This window comes from Amblyomma americanum, chromosome 11 (genome assembly GCF_052857255.1).
Source record: "Amblyomma americanum isolate KBUSLIRL-KWMA chromosome 11, ASM5285725v1, whole genome shotgun sequence".
Lineage (NCBI taxonomy): Eukaryota > Metazoa > Arthropoda > Arachnida > Ixodida > Ixodidae > Amblyomma > Amblyomma americanum.
This window is the reverse complement of record NC_135507.1, coordinates 79,668,855-79,689,009: the sequence shown is the minus strand read 5'-3', so window position 1 is coordinate 79,689,009 and position 20,155 is coordinate 79,668,855. Positions and strand designations below refer to the sequence as shown.

At 47.1% G+C, this 20,155-nt stretch overlaps 1 protein-coding gene across 1 annotated transcript in view; it reads left to right on the top strand.

Moving 5' to 3' along the window:
• The window catches only part of LOC144109746 (serine/threonine-protein kinase PLK1-like), a 63,006-nt gene that overhangs the window by 5,184 nt on the left and 37,667 nt on the right, over positions 1 to 20,155 (top strand). Inside the window, exons 2-4 of the mRNA XM_077642541.1 lie at positions 2,660 to 2,776; positions 3,519 to 3,832; positions 5,700 to 5,899. Of these exons, the coding sequence (XP_077498667.1) occupies positions 2,660 to 2,776; positions 3,519 to 3,832; positions 5,700 to 5,899 (631 nt within the window). The remainder of the gene's footprint in view (positions 1 to 2,659; positions 2,777 to 3,518; positions 3,833 to 5,699; positions 5,900 to 20,155) is intronic.

Sequence of the window (20,155 nt, the reverse complement as noted above, 5' to 3'; positions counted from 1 at the left end):
ACCGGTTCACCTGAACACCGCCGTGAGGCAAGGGAGTAAAAGAAGATAGAGGTGCTTTAGTGTACAGCACCGGAATAATTTCGACCATTTGGGACCCGTATTGGTTAGAGGATAGATTCGCCTCATTCTGAATCTTGCTATTCTTAAACGCAAAGGGGTCAAGGATTCTCAACAGAGGGTGAACAGTTCCTTCAGGCGAAGGCCGAAAGTCGTTCTGCACAAGTGGCCAACCTATATATAATCCTGCCTGGGGTGTACATGTTGCGGGAAAGAGGGCGAAGTGGTGTTGTGTTCGCCGCTGGAGGAACTCCTGTGAGGGAAATACGCTGCTTCTTCCTCGAGTTGTACTTCAGTTTAGTGTCTCTAAATCGCCTATACAGGAACACTACAAAACAGTGGAGTGGAGAGCCGCCTCTTAAGGGCTGTTGTGTGCGCACGCAGGCGCCTTTACTCTCTACTCGGCCTTCCTCCCTCCTCGATTGTTAAGATCGGTTGTCCCAAACGAGGAAGATTGCCCTGGCATCTCGGTGGACACCTTAAAGGCGCAATGATGGAAGGCAGGAGTGAAGGATGGAAAAGATAGAGGTGCCATATGCGAGTGCTTCGGAAATTTTCACCACCAAAATAATGATTTCATCCACGTGGGGATCTTTAACAGGCACCGACTTTGATCAGCACACGTTTGCGTTTCGCATCGATTGACACGCGGCTGCCGCAGGCGGACTCGAACCCGCGTACCCCGGCTCAGGAGCAGGGAGCTATAACTAAAGAGCCAGCGTGGCGAGTTTCTCGTTTGGGGGGCGGACGCATGGTAGCACGTCATGTCGACCGGACGACTACGATTGTGCAAAACAGGGGGAATTCGGTTACTGACAAGGTGTTTTTGTGAAAAGTTGTCATTTGAAAGTCATATTACTTACTTTATTAGTTAATGCGATTATCCCGTTTACTGACGTCCCCTACTACAGATGCCTTACTGTGCCAATAAAAGGCATCTTAATACCTCACAAAGCCTATTGCGAACGACTACTGGATAATTGCGCTAAAGCACAAAATTCTTGCACTTTTCTTGCGAATTTGTAAGGACTGCCTCCATATTCCTGTCTGCTGTGCTTTGTGAACTGAATCATACCTTTGGAACATACCTGCATGTATTCGTCACAGATGTCTTGAATTTGATGCTGTGCTCTATTTTTAGCACTTAGGCAATAAGCCGATTTCGCCCTCGAGTGAAGGGATCCACTGTTTGAGTGTTTCAGTCACACAGTGCGACAGCATTCGTCCCTCATTTGGATGTCCATGAAACATGGCTGGCATTACTTTTTCAGGGAGGAAATGCGCGCTGCTACGAGTTTGTGGACAAACAGGCGAACGTGGTATACGCAGGCAAAATCGTTTCCAAGAGTCATCTTCAATCGGACGTAAACCGGCAATATGTGAGTTCCTACATCGCTGGACTTCCTTCTTTTCAGTTTATTTCAAGGAATATTCCTAATTGGACACTGAGGAGAAAAAAATGATTTTTTCGATTTTAGAGCGAGAGATCTCCTCGGGGTACAACTTGCGGTTTCGATATGGATGAGGCGATTACCTTTAATGCCTCAAGAGGTCACACCGAACTTAATTGCGCGGTGGTATGTTCCAAGCTATGGTAGTATGACCACGTCATCATATGCCCACTGGGTACCTCCCCCAGACATTTGATTTGAGACACGGGAGAGCATGCTTAAAAGAGCTTTCGCTCGTTTAACAAGCTTCAAGCCACATTGAACCCCGGCCATTTCTTCTGGCGAAGCCGCCGCAGCAAGGCGGGCAGATGCACCGGATGATATGAAAACGAAAGTAACGAAGGAATTGCTGCGGCATAGGATTCGCGCGCAAGTTCAAAATGAGTGGCGCCCTCTACCGAATCCCAAAGAAAACATGTATGATCGCGGATTGGCTATTTTCTCCCCGTCCTCCTCCCACAGTGTTCCCCTGTCCAAGCTTACGACAAAATGGCGAGACGTCAGAGCCAGCCGGTTCCAAGCGTTTCGTATATTTGGGCCCTGTGGCCATTTTCTATTCTGATACGTTATCCACGTTCGATTTCGAATCCACTTAGTCCGTTCCAATTGGTCACAGTTTTCTAGTCATGCAAGTGCGGCTTTCAGGCTTCAGTGGAAAGCTACCGAACCATTGGATGTAATACGCTGAGGTCCAGTCCCATGTGAGCCAATGGTGACGTCGATTCCCGGAGACGCTTCAAAGACGCGCCAGCTTAACAGAACAAGTGCGAAGTTCTCTAGATTGTAAATGGATTGTGGATACTTATACAATATGGCTCACACGGTAACGTATCGAGACAGGCAAAGTTCAATCTCTCCTTGTCGTATTAATGGTACCATAAATTTTCCTGCAACTCTTTGTCAGCGGAAGAGGGTCACAAGCATTGGACAAAATTTACACCTGGTTGTTACAGCGCAAATAGGAACACAGGCACATATGTCAAGTTTGATCTCTAGTGACCGATTGCCTTTGCCATGAGCATATCTTTTGTCATTTCAGTGTATGTCTTTATTAATGGCAAGTACCAGCATCTTAGTCCGCCGCTTTGCCTTCTTTTTGTTACGTTTCGTACAACCTTTTGCGAGATTAACAATTAATTTGTTGTCTACAGCTTGAACAGGAAATCAACATCCACCAAACCCTGTGCCACAAGCACGTCGTTCGCTTCCACGGCCACTTTGAGGATGCCAAGAACGTCTACATCATCTTGGAGCTGTGCACAAGACAGGTGTGTTAACATTCCTTCTTTCGGTGGTATATATTTCCACTTATTTTCCTTGCGTTGATTAGAAAATGTGGATAATGTCATCAATGTTCGTTTTCATTTTTTTTAATGGTGCTTAACGTCCCAAAACAACTGAGGCTGCGAGAGACGCTGTAGTGGAATAATTTTTGAATAATTAAGGCCACCATGGGTTCTTTAACGTTCACTGACTTCGCACAATACACGAGCCTCTTGCATTGGCACCTCCATAGAAATGTGACCGCCGCGGAGACTTTTGCGTAAGAGGCGTTTTCTCTCTTAAGCAACTGACGGTATTTCGCTTATTCAGTTTTGAAGGCCCGACGAGAGGATATTTAAGGTTTTCAGTGCTCCAAACTGCTTCTATGACTGAAATTAGGTGGCTGGAATATGTATTTGGTTGTTTAATTGTTCCGGTAATTTTTTCGACAAAGGCCACATTGTGCTCTTGAATCATAATTTAGGACGCAGCCAAGAAATGAAAGCTGCCTACGTTGTTTCGATAACTGACATTTAATATTGCGGTGTGGGCACTGTATTTTGTACAAAGAAAAGCAATTACTTCAATCAAGCTTTCTCCAGACTGGGGGGATTTGAACAAGTGTGCTAGAGTCGTCATGCCCCAGTCTAAAACCTGGAGGCTTACAATTTTCGTTGTCATGTTCATAAGCGTGTCTGACCTTCAAAGTTCTTTCCCATTCTTCATTAGCGCATTTTTTCCCCGCAGTCTCTGGAGGAGGTGCGCCGGTGGCGCAGGATCCTGTCGGAATTCGAGGTGCGGTACTTAATGCGCCAGCTGCTCCGCGCCTGCGAGTACCTGGTGCAGCAGCACGTAATCCACCGAGACCTGAAGCTCGGAAACCTGCTCCTCACCACAGGCTCTCAACTCAAGATGGCCGACTTTGGACTTGCCACCCGCGTCCACTACGAGGGGCAACTCAAGAGGTCCCTCTGCGGCACCACCAACTACATGGCCCCCGAAATGCTTACCCAGAAGGGCTACAGCTACTCAGCGGACATCTGGGCCGTTGGGTGCATCATGTGAGTCTCACGTGATGATTGCGCAGAACTGTTTGCAACTGTTTACAAGTTAATGCTTACGAAGACAGCTCGACTGACATCGTACAGGTGCATCCGTGCGTAAATGTATAAGAGGGGGCGTTCAAATTCAGAAATGTGAATATAAAGACTGGCAAATCCTTGCCTTGCTTTTCTGCATGTTAACCAAGGTAATGTTCAACAGTCTAGCAAGGGTACAACGGTTCACAATTGGCAGCGAGAGCCTGAAAGTTGTGACGGAATACGTCTACTTAGGGCAGGTAGTGACAGCTTATCCGGATCATGAGAGGGAGATAACTAGAAGGATAAGAATGGCGTGGAGGGCATATGGCTAGTTCTCGCAGATCATGAGTGGCAGTTTACCAATTTCCCTCAAGAGAACTTACCGGTATCCACCTACGGGGCAGAAACGTGGAGGCTAACGAAAAGAGTTCAGCTTAAGTTAAGGACAACACAGCGAGCCATGGAAAGAAAAATGATAGGTGTAACGTTAAGAGACCGGAAGTGGGCAGAGTGGGTGAGGGAACAAACGCGGGTTAATGGCATCCTAGTCAAAACCAAGAGAAAGAAATGGGCTTGGGCAGGGCATGTAATGCGAAGGCAAAATAACCGCTGATCCTTAAAGGTAACGGGGGCAGAAGGTTATGTGGGCGGATGAGATTAAGAAGTTTGCAGGCAAAGAGTAGATGCAACTGGCAAAGGACAGGGTTAATTAGAGAGACATGGGAGAGGCCTTTGGCCTGCAGTGGGTGTAGTAATGTTGATGATGATGATGATGAAATTCTTGCCTCTCTTGCATTGTGGTGACAATAACGAGGAAAGAAATTGTGGCCGTGGCATTATTATTCCAAACGTGCCAAGCAAATCGAGACGGAGTTGGCTGTGGTGACGGGTTGTGTTCAAACTTCGTAGCTGTGCTCTAGTCGGGTTATGTCGTGTCAAATTTTACGAATGAACTAGGCGCTATATACAAATGGCAAATGGTTGATTTAGTTATAGCAAATTACAGGCGCCAAAATTTTCTGTATTTCTACTAGTCAAGTATCCCGCAGAGTTGATTTGATCTTGTTCATTCCAGTATGTTGGCATGCGCACGTTTATCGGGACAAAGCACTTGCGTATATATGTGATAGATATCAAGTCCCTTACTTTTTTTATGTTTTTCAACCTTCGTAGTGCTTCAATTTTCGGTTGCGAGAAACCCTAGGAATCAGTAAATTGGGCGCTCATTATCCTAGTGGCGTAAAGCAGCGCAGACTGGACGAGACAAATATTTAAAAAGACGTCAGATGCGCTTCATCCTTCTTTCGTATCTTATCCAGTTTTGGCTGTTTCTCACAACTAACAGGTTACGTCACTAGCCCAAACTATTGTTTGCAACTCTCATTGCCACAAACTTGGCCGGCAGTCGTCTGCAAAGTCCTTGCGCTGACACGCCTGTTATGTTGGGATTCGCAGACACCGGCCGCCAGACGGCAAGTGGCGTTAAATCATTTGTCGAGAAAGTACGGTTGAAAACGTGTTGACATGATTATAAGGTACGGATCCGCGTATACGTATCTTCCAGGAAGGAAATAACGATTGCTATAGAGAAAATATTATCCATAAAATTGTTATAAGCTTCCTCTTCATGTTAAAATTATCAGATCATCCACTTGACGTTCAAAACCTGGCACTTACGTGCATATCTAGCGTCGTTTGGCCGCACATACGTTACCATTTCGTGGCTCTTGGCCGGTAGGAGAGTCGTAGCGTGGCTGTGCCCGCACTCCTTCAAGCTGTGTCGTGTTGCGATATTGGCCGCAGCAGAGTGTGGGGACACTGACAGGCCGCAAGCTATTTTCCGCAGGTACAAGCTCCTGGTGGGACGTCCCCCTTTCAGTTCGCCGTCTAGGGCGACGACCATGGCCAGAGTCTTGAGGAACGAATTCGAGATCCCCTCGACTGTCTCCCCCGAAGCGAGCGCCTTCATCCGATGGATTCTCCAACCGGAGCCCGCTAGGCGGCCGAGCATCGAGGCCATCATGCACCACGAGTTCGTGACGAAACGTAAGCTTCATCTTGCATCTCTGTCCGTGTGCTGTGTGCTGTGCTGCTTCAATCATGGTTCGTTTTTGTACTGCCTCAATCATGGCTTATGGTTCGGCAGCCAATTTGATATATATACGATAGTCGAGGTAATTCAGACGTCAGCGCCAATTGTTCCTGCAGTAGGCTACGGAAAGCCAACTGGAACATTGTAGTGTCACGGAAATGGTACGCAGACGAAAGAACTTTATCCCCGAGAACGACTCGAACCCGCACCGGCGGTAAGAAAACAGCTTCGTTCCCGATGCCTCAGAAAATTCAGCCACCGAAATTACCTTGTCACGCTGCGTGCATGTCCACGATTTGTTCTTTTTTTCCATATCAGGTCTCATTCAGTCGCCAGGTGCGCTCAAGTAGTTGAAACCGAAACTAAATAGCGTGACTGACGTGCTCGGCTCCCCGAGGGTGCTTAGGAGCTCGCAATCTCTTTATCGCGACAGCTTTAAGGGTCCTGTTCGGAGGAAACGCAGTGTACTATAGTTGGTGTCCGCCGATTCTCATGATTCTGCTTAGTGCGACAATCCCTGGAGTCAGTGGCAGATGAAAGATGATAGTCCTGTCCCTACAGCTCCAGGGTCCGGAATAGTCGCCTCTGCATTGTGGCGCCGCTCCGTGCATTGTCTCACAAGCAGGGTGGTGAGAATGGACCGACGCCTCGGGTGGGAAGGGGGTCCGTTGACGGGAAAAACCGCCTTTATGTTGTCTTGTATGCCACAATAGCAGGTCCAGAGGGATCGATCAAGTACCAGATGGGGCAGTGGGTGAAGGTGGAGAATCGGTTCATACCATCGGCAGGAATGTTCCATTTGCCATTTCGTTCTTGAGTTGTATTCGATTATACCACATCTGCTGAATCAGCGCCAATGAGTAGCTTTTATATGGGCACACGTTTAATGAGTAAACTGAATTCTTACCTGGCTTTCTTGTTTCTGTGTACGTGCGGATGTTTGTGCGTGCTTTTGCCTCGGCCACCTGAGACTACGTCCGAGCGTAACTCTGCGCACCGATCACTCTTTACTCTTATGGAAGCAAATTCGCAAGAACACGAAAATATTTTACGTACTGCACCAATTCTTGCCAAAAAGAAACATTGTGTCTTCCTACACGCCGTTGCTAGAGCGACAAATTTCTCTTTTCGTGCGTAAGCACTTATCCGACGAGTACCAACCCCGAGAAAAACAGCCCGTTGCCTCGTCTTTTCCCAGCTGGCCTAGCGCGAGCGCTCCGTCTCGGCACTGGCTGCTCATCGTCGTCTTCCATGTAGCACGAAATGTGGTTTCGGACTGATTCGATGTATTAAACATTATCTGTAGCTTTTCCTTTTGCTTTATCAGAGCGAGGTTTCTCGCTATAAAATACTGTTGATGTGAAAATTTTTCACATGATAAGAGAATTTTTTGCAGGCTGATACAGCAATTTTTATTCACTGAAAAAATTTTTATGGCTTTGACTCATAAGAACAAAATTTTCGATATCAAATTTGTGTCGTTCTTCTATGTCCGTAATATAATTCACATTGGGAAGAGCTGTTGTGCATATTAAAGGCACATAGAGCGATCAATGCCAGCAAGGACACAACGCATACCTGTAACCGTGGAAATCGAGAAAGTGAAATGGGTTCTGTGTGCATGGCCACATGAAAAAACAATTTCTGCATGAGGCAACATTCAGTGTGTATTATACTGAACGTGAGTGCAGCCGGCCTGTGTACACTTGTTACGGTTCGTGAGACGCACAGCGCCGTTACTGGTATCCCGCGATGTAGGCTTTGTAGAGTTATCAGCATGGATTCTTGTTACATGCGGATTTTAAAGGGTTTAGAATGGGGCCAGCTGAGCTGCATATCAGAAAGCTCTTTGTCGAATCTACTGCAACTATAGTTATACATCGATGATAGATTTAAGGCTAGGGTACGACTTCTTAATCACTTGACACGGTGGTATGCAACTCTCATTGCTCCGAAGCACCAGCTCATGGACTGCGTGGAAGAATGTTCTACAAGTGCATACATTCCCGAGACTTTTATTTGTTTTTTGTGCTGGCACCTATTTGCGTTCACATTTTCGAGGTTTGCTTTTCTGACTACGAATAGTAAAGTGCGGCTCCCAACAGGTCCGCGACCTCTTCTCTCCAGAAGTGCTAATAACACAACGCCTACTTTAAGGCACTTATCCATCTCCACAGGCCCTGAATGTGTTTCGCCCTCTCCTTCCAGGGCTCCTTCCACCAAATCTGCCTGCCTCACATGGAGGCACTCGGCACCGCCCAGGACTCAACCGACCGGAAACACGCGTCGGAGAAAAACGAAGGTTGAGCTGAAGTGAACAGCGTCTCCGATTCAAAAGTCCCATATGGAAACGGCGTCGCTTATTCAGTGCCTCAGCAGCGTCACATTTTTGTTTTTCTGCTTTTGCTACTGGTATTGTGACCATTGTTTTATTTGCACAATGCAAGATTTGTGAAGCTTTTATATTCTTTCAAGGGCTAAAAAATCTTTCTTGTTGTTGAAATGCACTGTTAATTCTTTGCCATTGGAGCACATGTACAGATGATATTTTTGACAATGCCTCTGTCTTTACTGCCAAGGCTGCGATTGGGCTCGAACGGTAGACTGCAAAGAATCAGTTCCGATCTGTGATACGGTTGTAAGGCGATTTTAACTTTCGTACAACGAGCTTTTTAATAAATATTTGTAGTCTATTTCGTGTATCCGTTTGCAATTACTGCAGCTGCTGGATGAAGACCCTTTATCGTCTGCTAGAGCAAAAAAAAATGATGGTAGGAGGCAGACCTTTGAAGCACACAAACTGCGGAATTTCGATTCGAAAGATTGTTATCCCATGCGGCCACTCAGTGGAGGTTATCAAATGGTAGCACCAATTATGACCAGTACAGCCAGGTTCTGATGGTGCTGAATGAAATTTGTTTATTTTTGTTTTCAGTTCGTTTTTAATCCAGCAGGCCCCTTTATTAGGCCCTATAGCAGGCGGGCATGACCAATTTGTACACTCAGTCCCAAGCGACATCGAGAGAAGTGTAAAACGCAACCACACGGCGGCAAGAAAAAAATAAATGCTGACAGCAGAGTTAAAAATAAGAAATAGTGAGCGCATGGTTAAGAGACGAAAAAATATACGCAAATACTCAGTGGACGGAAAACTATAAGGTGGTTAGTAAAAATATCAACAACATAAACTTATTTATTGTTTGTAGAGATTTATTTCTATTTTGCTAGGAAATAGAAGCTCAGCTTTAGTCAGGGCAGATTGCGTAGTCGAATTTATTTTTAGCAGCTGTGAATCGCAGTTCGCGAAGCGGTGGCCTTGGGGCAGAGTGTCCGCCTCTCATTCGGGAGGTGCTGCGTTGCATCCCCTCTGCCTTCGTGTATCTAAGGGTTTTCTAATGGGCAAAAGATTTCTCCCGGCCTGGTCCTCGCCTTTTCTGGCTGAAATACTTGGGAAAAGGATCTTCGACCGAAGAGTTGTACTGAGGGACCAGAGATTCGTTCCGCCGTCAAGCAAGGCTAAATTCGCCTCGTGCAGTAAAAGCCCACTTGTGGCCCTTTCTTGCTGTGGCCTTTTCAATAAAGCGAACGTCACACCATTAACGTGTGGGGTTGAACTGCGCACCAAGGGCTCTGGTCACTGATCAGGATCAAGGGTACGCTGACTTGCGTTTCCTGCGAAGTTATTACTCAAGAAGAGTGCTGTAAGGACGTATAGTTGGAACGTCATTAGAAGAACAATAACTAACTGCGCGAAAAGGACGGGATAAGCGAGAAGAATCACAAGGGACGAGAGTGCAGACTAACAACTGGTTTATTCCACCAACACATCCTTCCTTCAATAACAAAGCGCATGCACACCAACACACAAAAAGCAAAAAGCGTAATCACCTCGTCACCCCGAGAAACTCCAACTCCTTGCGGTACAAGAGGAATTGCGCTCCACTAACACATTTATCAGGCCCTTGTCTCGTGATTTCCAAGAATCTGGCAATTTCGCGTCCTTTCCTTTTTTCCAGCGTCCGATAACCTTAGTCCTGCCGAAAAGCGGAGTGCATTCTTGGCCATCATACTTGCAGCTCTTACAATGCTTAGGCAGATGCTGGCCCCATGATTCAACTAAGGGATGCGAATCATGGAGTAATGTAAAGTTCATACTACGGCCCGTTTGCCCGACATACTCTTTACCGGAGGTCAGTGGAATCCGATAGATTATATTCGATCTACAGTGCACAAGCTTGTTCCTGTGGTTTGTGCTCAAAGCGACCTTCTTTTCTTTCTGGTTGGTCCGTTCCATAATCGGTGCTTCATATTTCAGCAGGACAGATGTCCTATCCTTACATGGGGGTGTAACAAAGTTTTAAATTACGTCTTGCCAGGCCAAGAGAGTGTCTTAAACCGAACGACATTTCTAACACAATCGATATAAAAGACCAGCTCCGCAGAAAGGAAACCGGGAGCGTGGAGAGGATAGCGTGCGTGGCCAAGAAAGGCTGTGCGTCCAGTTGGGACAGGTGACTTGGTATGACTAAAACCCCAAAATAAACTTTTCTAGGGACTTAAGGTACGACTCGCTGCGTTGAACTGAAAAACTTAGATAAGGGATTAGTAGGCATGGGGGGGGGACCAAATAGCGAAAAAAAGAGAAGAAAATAGTCCGCCAACACTGCCTCAGTGGTCGACTTAACAGAGTTTGTTAAGAGAGCTTCAAGTCCTTACATCGGTGTGCACTGGAAATGTGGACAAGACCAAATCCTTATTTATGGTGGGAACATCTTTTGAGATACACCTTGCTGACGCCCGCTAAATTTGAGTGTTGCCATTTTTGGTGTTTTTTATTTATTTATTTATTTATTACAGAGACCAGCAGCACCCGAAGGCATTATTTCAGGGTGGGAAACAATAAATTCTGTCGTTTGGCTAAAGTACCACAGGATAACAAAAATACAATAGCACAGCTAATAATTATTGACGAAATGCATGCACTGAAGGAGGACAACCGCGCTCCACAAATGCAATGACACTAATGAAATCAAAGACACGGGCAAGAGAACTGCGCGCCAGTCACACATCAGATAAGAATGCACAGAACTGATCTGTGCAGCACTCAGTGACGCCGGCTGGCAGCATGTTCAACGCATTAATCTTCCGTGGAAAGAGCGAGGTTTTGTAAATATATGTAATATATTTATTCTCTGGTATCTTACACTGATGGTCAAGTCGTCTAGAAATTAAGTGAGTTTGAAGCAAGTACCGGTCTTTGTCAATGCTCAGCTTTACAAAATAGATGCGAGGCATGATTTGCAAGCTCAAATATTTCCCTACGGTTAGCTAAAGATCCCCAACCAAAGTGGTTTTTAAAAGACGCAACACTAGTTGAGAAGCTGTAAATATTGGGCACAAACAACGCAGCGTTATTCTGGATGCGCTCGACCCTGCCAGATAAGTAAGCAAACCGGGGGTCCCATACAGGGCAGGCATATTCAAGAATTGATCGTAAGTGAAATACAGGATTTGTTTGAAATTAGACTGCACTTTATTGAGACTGCGCCATTTTGGCACCCAACCCAGTAAGCTTCATGGGGCGATTGTCGGAGAGCTGGCAGTATGACCACGCAAGAAGAGTTGGAGAGACTGTTTTCGAGCTCTGTTTGCCACTCGTTGGCCAATAAGTTCACTGAGTGTACTCATTGAACTCATGAACCAAAGGGTGGCAAACAAATTGAATAAATATTCTCATAAATGAAGGAATCGATGCGCTCACCAACGGGCGTCAAGGATCCCGTCAATGATGAACGCTTTGCCCAGACGAAGTCGAGTCCTCTTGTGGGAACGTTGGCAAGCACCCTGAAGTTTTGCCCTCCTTTGTTCAGTTTCGCATTGCATATGCAGGATGCAACTTGGATGGTAAAAACAGGATCACATATACTTCAGTTTCATGTTGTGGTTAGTGACTTTTTATTAATATCATAACAATGTAAGGAAAAGATGTTGCTAGCCGCGGCATCTGCCATCGAAAAACTGAAGCACCTGAGTCGCGGCTGGCGGGTATAAGCGACAGGGAGAAGACGTGAGTGTGGACAATAAGTTAGAGCGTTGGTGAGTGCGTCGATCCCTTCATTTATTGAAATATTTATTCAATTTGTTTTTCTCTTCAGTGATGAAATTCAGTTTAACTTGTGCCCTACTTCTCTTTGTTCCACTTCTCAGGAAAACATCTTCGACATTCATTTCCACCCTCTCCCCTCTCTGTCATGCTTAGGGCGCATTCACACTTGTCAAAAAAATCCGGCAAGCGAAACGAATTCCCTCGCCGGGAAAACTAGGACCTGTTCTCATCTGTTGACGCCCGGGCGAGGCGGAACCGCCGCGCCGCTGCTGTTTCTCGCTTTTCCACACACTTCCCGGCCACCACGTCACCGCTCGCGGCGTACACAGATATGTTTAGAAAAGAGCATAAATCGATGCTGTCTGTGCACCATAACCGTATGCACGCTTGCGTACGTAAACGCAGGCACATTCCCATTTTTATTTCAGCGTATGCAACAAGACTCGCAACCAAACGCCCAGCCTAGTGGCGCCATCTGCTTGTCGGGACGGGAACTAGTACTGTCAACAAAACCGGCGCTCCTCTTAGGCCTGGTAGCGGCAGAATCGCCGCTCAAAATAAAAAAAATAAAGCAAATTTATCGCTTATACTTTTGCCTATAGGTGAGATGAGACGAAGCGATGTACCAGTGTCTGATTTATGGCCAGTGAACGCGATGAACAGGGCCGCAACAACGACGAATTCATTCCGAGGCGAGGGGTCCTGCGTCGAAGGACGCCGCCATGTTTTTCGCCGCGGCGGCGAACGCGAAAAATTTGGTTCCAGTCCGATCGCCCTCTCCGCGCCGCTTTCCGCCTCGCTCGGCGTCAAAAGCGGCCGAATCCCCTTCGCCCGCCGAATTTTTGGACAAGTGTGAACGGGCCCTTAAAGGCCGATCTGTCCAGGACCGAATACTGCCAGCGGAAAAAAAGCCGCCGAATCTCGTCAGACAATAGAAAGGCGAGCACCCGGGGCGACAAACATGGCGGCGCCCTTCGATGCAGGACGCCTCGATTCAGACTGAATTCGTCGCTGTTACTGCCTTTCGTTATCGCGTTCACTGGCCATAAAAGAGCCAGCGGTCTTTCGCTTTGTCTTATCTCGCCCATAAGAAAACGTTTGAGCGATAAATTTGCTTTAATTTTTATTTCAGGTGACGATTCTTCGCCTTTTAGGATTAAGAAGGGCGTCTGTTGACAACAATGGTTCCTCTCCTAACCACCAGATGGCGCCACTAGGCGTTTAAAATTTGAGAATGTTATAAATGGCGTAACATCCGACGAAATCGCTGCATTTAGCGTACGCAAGCGTGCATACGGTTTTGGTATGTAGACAGCATCGATTAACCTCATGCCACATCTGTGTACGCCGTGAGCAGACTACACACAGACGATGAGCGGCCACGAGGTGGCCGGGAAGTGTGAACGAGACAGCATTTCGGCGGCCGTGGATTCCGCTCCCGTTCGCCGCCGAATGTCCAAGGGTGAACGCGCCATTGCTCTGAATTTGCCCTCATGGTTTGTCTTTTTACTTTATTACATGTTTCTCGGTATTTTGTTCTGCCATGCTGACTTAACCCTTATCTGAGTTTTCATATCAACGCAGCTAGTCATACCAAGCCCCCTGTCCTAGCTGGACACACAACATTGCAAGGCCACTATGGCTATCTCTCCACGATCCACACACCCACATTCCTTTGTGCTGAGCTTGCCTTTTTGTATTAACAGTTTTGCAGGTAGACCATATAATCAACTTTAGCAGCCATCATGCCTGGACAAGTTTCACACTCCCCACCCTAACTCCATTCCCACTTCCCACCCTCCTCCCCCTCACTGGTTCTTCCAACTCGGAGGGATGACCCTAGTTAAATCCCGTCAATGATGAATGCTTTGCCCAGACGAAGTCAAGTCCTCTTGTCGGAACGTTGGCAAGCACCCCGAAGTTTTGCCCTCATTTGCTCACTTTCGTAGGCATATGCAGTATGCAATCTAAATGGTAAAAACATGATCAATTCAATGGCAAAAAAACAGAATGTAGAATTTCATAAGGCTGTAAAATGCAGATCAATAAGGACTAGTTCTGTGATGACTCAAAAGGCAGTGCCTTACTCTTTGAAGCCAGATCAGGCTGTCTTACAACGCGAAGATACAAAAGGAAATTTAGCGAACAAGATGACACATGAGCAATGTGTGGTACATCTATAGAAAGAATTGAACACATTATACAAGAACGCGGCAATATTTTCCGGAAGTCGAGGGAAACAAAGTAACTCTCCCCGAGGCCCTAGAGTTTAGAGAACAATGGTCATGCGAATGGATCTGCGCTACAAGTTAACAAAACAGGATTGGAAGATTGGCGCCTCAAAATGTTGGGAGGCGTCATCAGCTTCGGACAGCATGGTTAGGGATTGTACTTTAAAAAGAATGACGAATTTTCAGACCAACCCCGTTAAAAAATAAAGCAAAAAAACGAGAATGGTGGACATGCTACCACCCCGTTTAAAGTGCGGCACTGGTATACCTTCCAACAATCCAAACTGGGCAAGAGTGCGGAGGTTCACACATAAATTGTCGCTATATATTCTCTTCCATTTCACATTTTTTTATGAGCACAATTTCATGGGCTGAATTCATGATGTACTGGCCACTCTTAAACTCACACGAAAAGCAAAAGCTCCAATTAAATGCTTAGGATCCGTTAAAATGTTCGAGGTGGCCTCAGCCATTACATTCTTCCCCAACGTTTTCCACAGGACAGACTGTACGTCCTGGCTAAGAGCTGAAACAGCCGAAGCCATATCTGTGATGAGTACTTAGTGCGCAACCCCAGTAACACACATTAGCCGTGTGTGTGTGTGTCTGCGTGTGAAGCGTTACAACGTTCCACTAAGGACGCCCGAGTATTGCAGCCCCTGCTGAACTTGAACTTTACAGCCTGGAGAGTGGTCTTCGGTCACCGCCTTCGCCGCCGGACGATGCTGTCGTCGCAGTGCCCGAACTCTCCGCAATCCCTTGTGATTTCTCTTCACATTTAGCTTCTCTATTTGCAACAACTTCCTCACAGAGTTACAGTATATTAAGGTCCCGTTACTATTTGTGCACCCGTCCAGACACTTGATGTTGCCATTCCTTCTTTCATGGTAGAATCATCTCGGTATCGTCTATCAACTGTTTTATGTCTCCTTTGAGATATTTTAGAAAATCCTTATTTTTATTTGCCTGCAATTGTCCACCGTCCATGCATAAGTTACCGCTAGCTGTGGCCTTCAACCGGAAATTGCTCCCAGTGCCCATATGCGTTCTTTGTAGTGTTATTTTATTCCTTGCCAATTTGTTTTGCGATATATCAACTTAGCAGTTCCTACACCCTTCACTTCGTCGTTTATCTGTTCGACTCCTCCAAGTTGTAGCCATCGATAAACGAAGGGTCGTCTAGATACTTGAATCTCAAATAGAGCGCATGAACCTATTTCACGTTCCTTTAAATGCTGATATGTTTTTGACCATTTCCCTCTTTCTCTGCCCTTATGCATATTTATGAAACTGATCATGTGCTAAATTTATTTTCTATATTTCGTTCCTTATGCTACCAGTTTATATGTTGTTGGCCGTGGCATTCGTTATTGCATTTGCTGATACGTATTCGGAAGCCCGGAGCACCGACGGACCCCGTAAAAATTCCACGGCGGTGCCACTGCCTATCCCTGCGCCCGGCCCTTCTCTAAAATGAATGCCATCTCGTTCAAATACTCCGAAAACGCCTATTCCATGCAGTTTCCTGTTTATTTCTGCCATTAGAAATCCATCCTTTCCGACGTTGCAGCGAGACCATTAGCAGCATCATTTAGTCCTGCCGCAGCTATTTTGAACTAGAAGGTACCGCTACCACTAAGGCCGATTCACACGACAGACCGTAGGGTTGAGTTGAGTGGTTGTAAACTACCGGTGGGATTAGCCTTGCAGTTGCTGCCGGCAATTGGTCCACCGTAGCGACACTTAAATAGAAATCACAGAAACACTGTCCGCAAAAAAAAACCAAATAGACACTCCTGAGGTCACCATGTGGAGGCCAAATCCGTGTCCTGCAGGTAAAGTAGAAGAAGGCGAGAAGCATCCCTTCTACTCGTCTGGCTCCCGCGCGGGAAAACAATCTCCTGAAGAGAACAGTGATGAACTCCTGGCCTCTTGAGGGATCCGAATAACACAGCCCGTTCCGCGTTGTACAAAGTACAGCACAAGAGGTAATGTTCTATGTCACCACACACACCACACGTTGAACCCAATGGTGACAACGCTAGGCTAGTCTTATACATCCACGCCGGCGTACGAGCAGAATCCGTGCGAACGCGGTGCAGCAAAGTGGCTTGGTACCTTTCGAGACCCTTGGTCACACATGGCTGATGAGGAGAGCTCCACAAAGGACTGAAGTGGCACAACACCAGATCTCTGAACATTTGCTTGACTTCATGAGGGACTCCATGTACTGGAATCCCGGAGAGAGCTGTATGGGCGAGGTTGTCTGCTGTCTCGTTGCCTAAGACACCTATGTGCGAGGGCACCCATTGAAAACGTATAGAGAAGCCTTTGCTATGTAGATTCTGCACCAAACGTAGGGATCTAAGACTCAAGGCATCAGTGGGGAACCTGTACTCTAACCTTTGAAGGGCAGATTTTGAATCCGTAATTATGACAGTAGGTTGAGGCGTACAACACCGTAGCTTCTTTAGAGCTGCCTCAATGGCAACGCTTTCGGCCATTGTGGAGGACACTTTAGTAAAACGAACAGACCAATCATACTTCAAAGACGGAATATGAAAAGCAGCTGCACTAGGTCCTCTGACCTTGTCCACAGAGCCGTCTGTAAAAATTTGAAGATGACTGACATATTCGGTCTCAAGATGTTCCAGTACGAGCGAACGCATTGCCGCTAAAGGAGAATTCCGCTTAGCGCGAACGTGGGGAATTGTCAAGGAACAATCGAGGCTCGGAAAGGACCAAGGTGGCTTCAACGTCTTAGGTCGATCTCGAAGGTCGAGACCCAGAGAACGAAGAGTATTTAAAGCCAAGTACGCCCGGGACTCAGATCTATTTCGAAGGCGCTGTAGAAGCGCTCACCCGGCAACAGTCTCTCTGAGGCGGCCAATTTGCAGCAAAAGTCCTTGTGAAGCGGCTAGCCGAAGAGGTTTCGATTGAGACTCATACAGTACTGCATTGTTTGGAGCAGCCTGCGGAACGCCGAGAGCCCTCCTTAGTCCCATTCTGTGCAAAACCTCAAGGCGTTCCAGCTGCGATACCGAGGGGGAAATTAAAGGGAGCTGGTACATTATGCGACTTGTCACCAGGGCATCGTGAAGCCTGATCATTGAAGCAGGATGATTTCCCCATTGCTCACCAGCAACTCTACGAAGCACATTGAGACGCGAAGATAGTGAAGCCACAATCGAGTCCACAGCTCGTCGCCTCTGTAGACGTGAGTCAATAGTGACGCCCAAAAAACGTATGTGGTTAACCTGACGAAGGCAAGACTGATCAAGGTCTATACTCAAGCGCGCATACCGTCGTCCCCTACCTGGAAACAGGACGAAGCCAGATTTTTCCCCCGAGAGAGTCAACCCAACACATTGAAGGTAACTTTTAACTAAAAGCACGGCCTGTCGCGCTAATAGAGCTAAGCGTTTGTGTTGATATCCGGTTAACCAAAGACAAATGTCGTCTGCATATATCGACATATGGACATGCCTACAATGTTTTTGCACTTTTGCGGGAAGACCAGCCATGACAACATTAAAGAGCGTTGGGGACAGGACACTACCCTGAGGTACCCCTCGCGATACCGCCCTTTCGGAGCTCATTGTACTGCCTAACCGCACTCGAAATTTACGATCACTGAGAACTGAGTGAATGAATCGCAGAAGATAGCCCTGTACGCCTATGACCTGCAGACTATTCAGTATTGAGCTCTGGAGGACGCTATCATAAGCCTTTGATACGTCTAGGAAAATAGCTAGTGTTGAAAGTCCAAAAGCACTCTGATGTTCAATGTAGCTTATCAAGTCCAGGACGCTATCTTGCGCGCTTAAACCTGTGCGGAATCCAGTCATGCATGTTGGTAGTGCCCTTCTATCCTCAAGCCACAAAGACAAATGCTTACTTGCCATCTTCTCCATGAACTTAGCCACACACGACGTCAGCGATACAGGACGATACGAGGCCGCGTCTGTAATCTCTTTGCTGGCCTTCAGTAGTGGGACTACAGAAGCCACCTTCCATGATGGGATAACGTCACCTGACTACCACACTCGATTGAGATAGGTTAGGAGCATCTTCCGGTGTTTCAGAGGCAGATTCTGTAACATTTGATTGGTAATGCCGTCAGGACCTGGTGCACAGCGACGCCGCAGGCTGTGGAGCGCTGTCTGTAGTTCTCGAAGTGTGAATGGGGCGTCCATAACAGACGGAGACGTAGCAGGCAGAGCGCAGGGATGAATGCCTGGTCTGGAATTTACAAATGCATCCGCAAATTCCTCTGCCAAGCACACGAGATGTTTCTGCGTGCGCAATGCAAGCGCCTCGAAAGGTTTACTCGGACGAGAGCCACCAGCAAGACTGCCAACGACACGCCAAATTCTCGTTATCGGTGAGAAAACAGTCAAACTAGCGCAAAAGGATGCCCACTGGGACCTACAGAGCTTGTTCGCATGACGTCTAATGGCAGAGTTGAGCCTGTTGAAAGTTGTCTTCAAGGCTCTGTCGTCCTTCTTCCGCAACAGTTGTCGCTCCGCCCTTCTGCGTGCTGCGCAGAGGTTCCTGAGTTTTAAATCCGGAGTCGGAAAATGATCAGGTAGCTTGAGTGCCGTGGTAGCAGCCATCTTAGCATAAATCATTTTGTCTGTCACATCACCGGAAACACAGGCTAAGTGCTCCCTTTATTTGTCCCAATTAACAACATGGCAAATTTTAGGACCACGCAGATGGAAGTCGGCAGTAAACACAAATATCGGGTAGTGATCACTTCCCATTCGTTCAGCTCTAGTTGACCACTGCACACGGACGTCAGGTGAATGTAAGGTTAAGTCTATAGATGTGGGTGAGGTTGGAGGCCGAAAGAAAGTGGGACTTCCGTCATTGGCCACGCACAGGTCCAAACTGTCGATGACTTCTACAAGTTGGCGTCCGCGAGGATCTGTGTTCCTGTCACCCCAGGCAGGGTGGTGGGCGTTGAAGTCACCGCAGATGATTCTGGGTGCTGGGCAGCGGTCACAAAGTTTCTGGAGGAACAAAGCCATATCGACCTTCTTCCGCGGGGACACGTATACTGATGCAATGGACAGAGTTCCGAAGGCGAGCCGAATCCTCGCAGCCACTACCTCAATACTGTCGGTGCAAAGATCGGTGACGTTCAAAGCCACATGCGAAATCTCTCTTCGTAAGTAAAGGACGGCACTTCCTGCGGGAAAAGACTTTATGCTGCAATTCTTGTCGGCGACGTATCCCGGCAAAGACCTCCCGCTTGGCAAGCCAGCCTCCGAGAGGGCCAGTAATGGAACACAGGTCTCTTTCAAAAACAATTTTAGTTCTGCTAATCAACTTATAATCCCAGCGCAGTTCCATTGCATGATAAACGGCACTTTTCTAGGGTTTTTAGTTGCAACAGGTTGAAGAAAACTAGCCATCTAGGAGTTGAAGTTCTCTGCGAAGGCGGTGATCAAGGTCTCAAAGGAAAGCCCCAGCTGTATAAAGTTCTTCAAAGTGCCAGGCTGCATCGCTTGGCTATATGAACGCAGGATATCAAACAAAACGCGTAGAAGGTCGGAGAGATTCCGGCTTTTGAGCTCCTTATTTTGCTGCACGCACTGGCGCACCACTTCGACAAAAGACGGGGACTGGGACCCACTCTTGGCCACGGTAGCTGGTGTCTGCATCTCTTTTAAGGCAAGGGGATGTCCTCCATGTTGTCGAGTCTTGCTGTGATTTGGTCGCTGAGGAACATGGACACTTTTTGCAGAAGCAGATCGAACAGCCAGCTCACCCTCGGAAGCCGTTACCGACTTGCTCGGATCAGGTCGTGCAGCGACGTCGCTTGCTACCACGTCCCGAGCTTCCGACTCGAGCGCAGGGAACTCTTC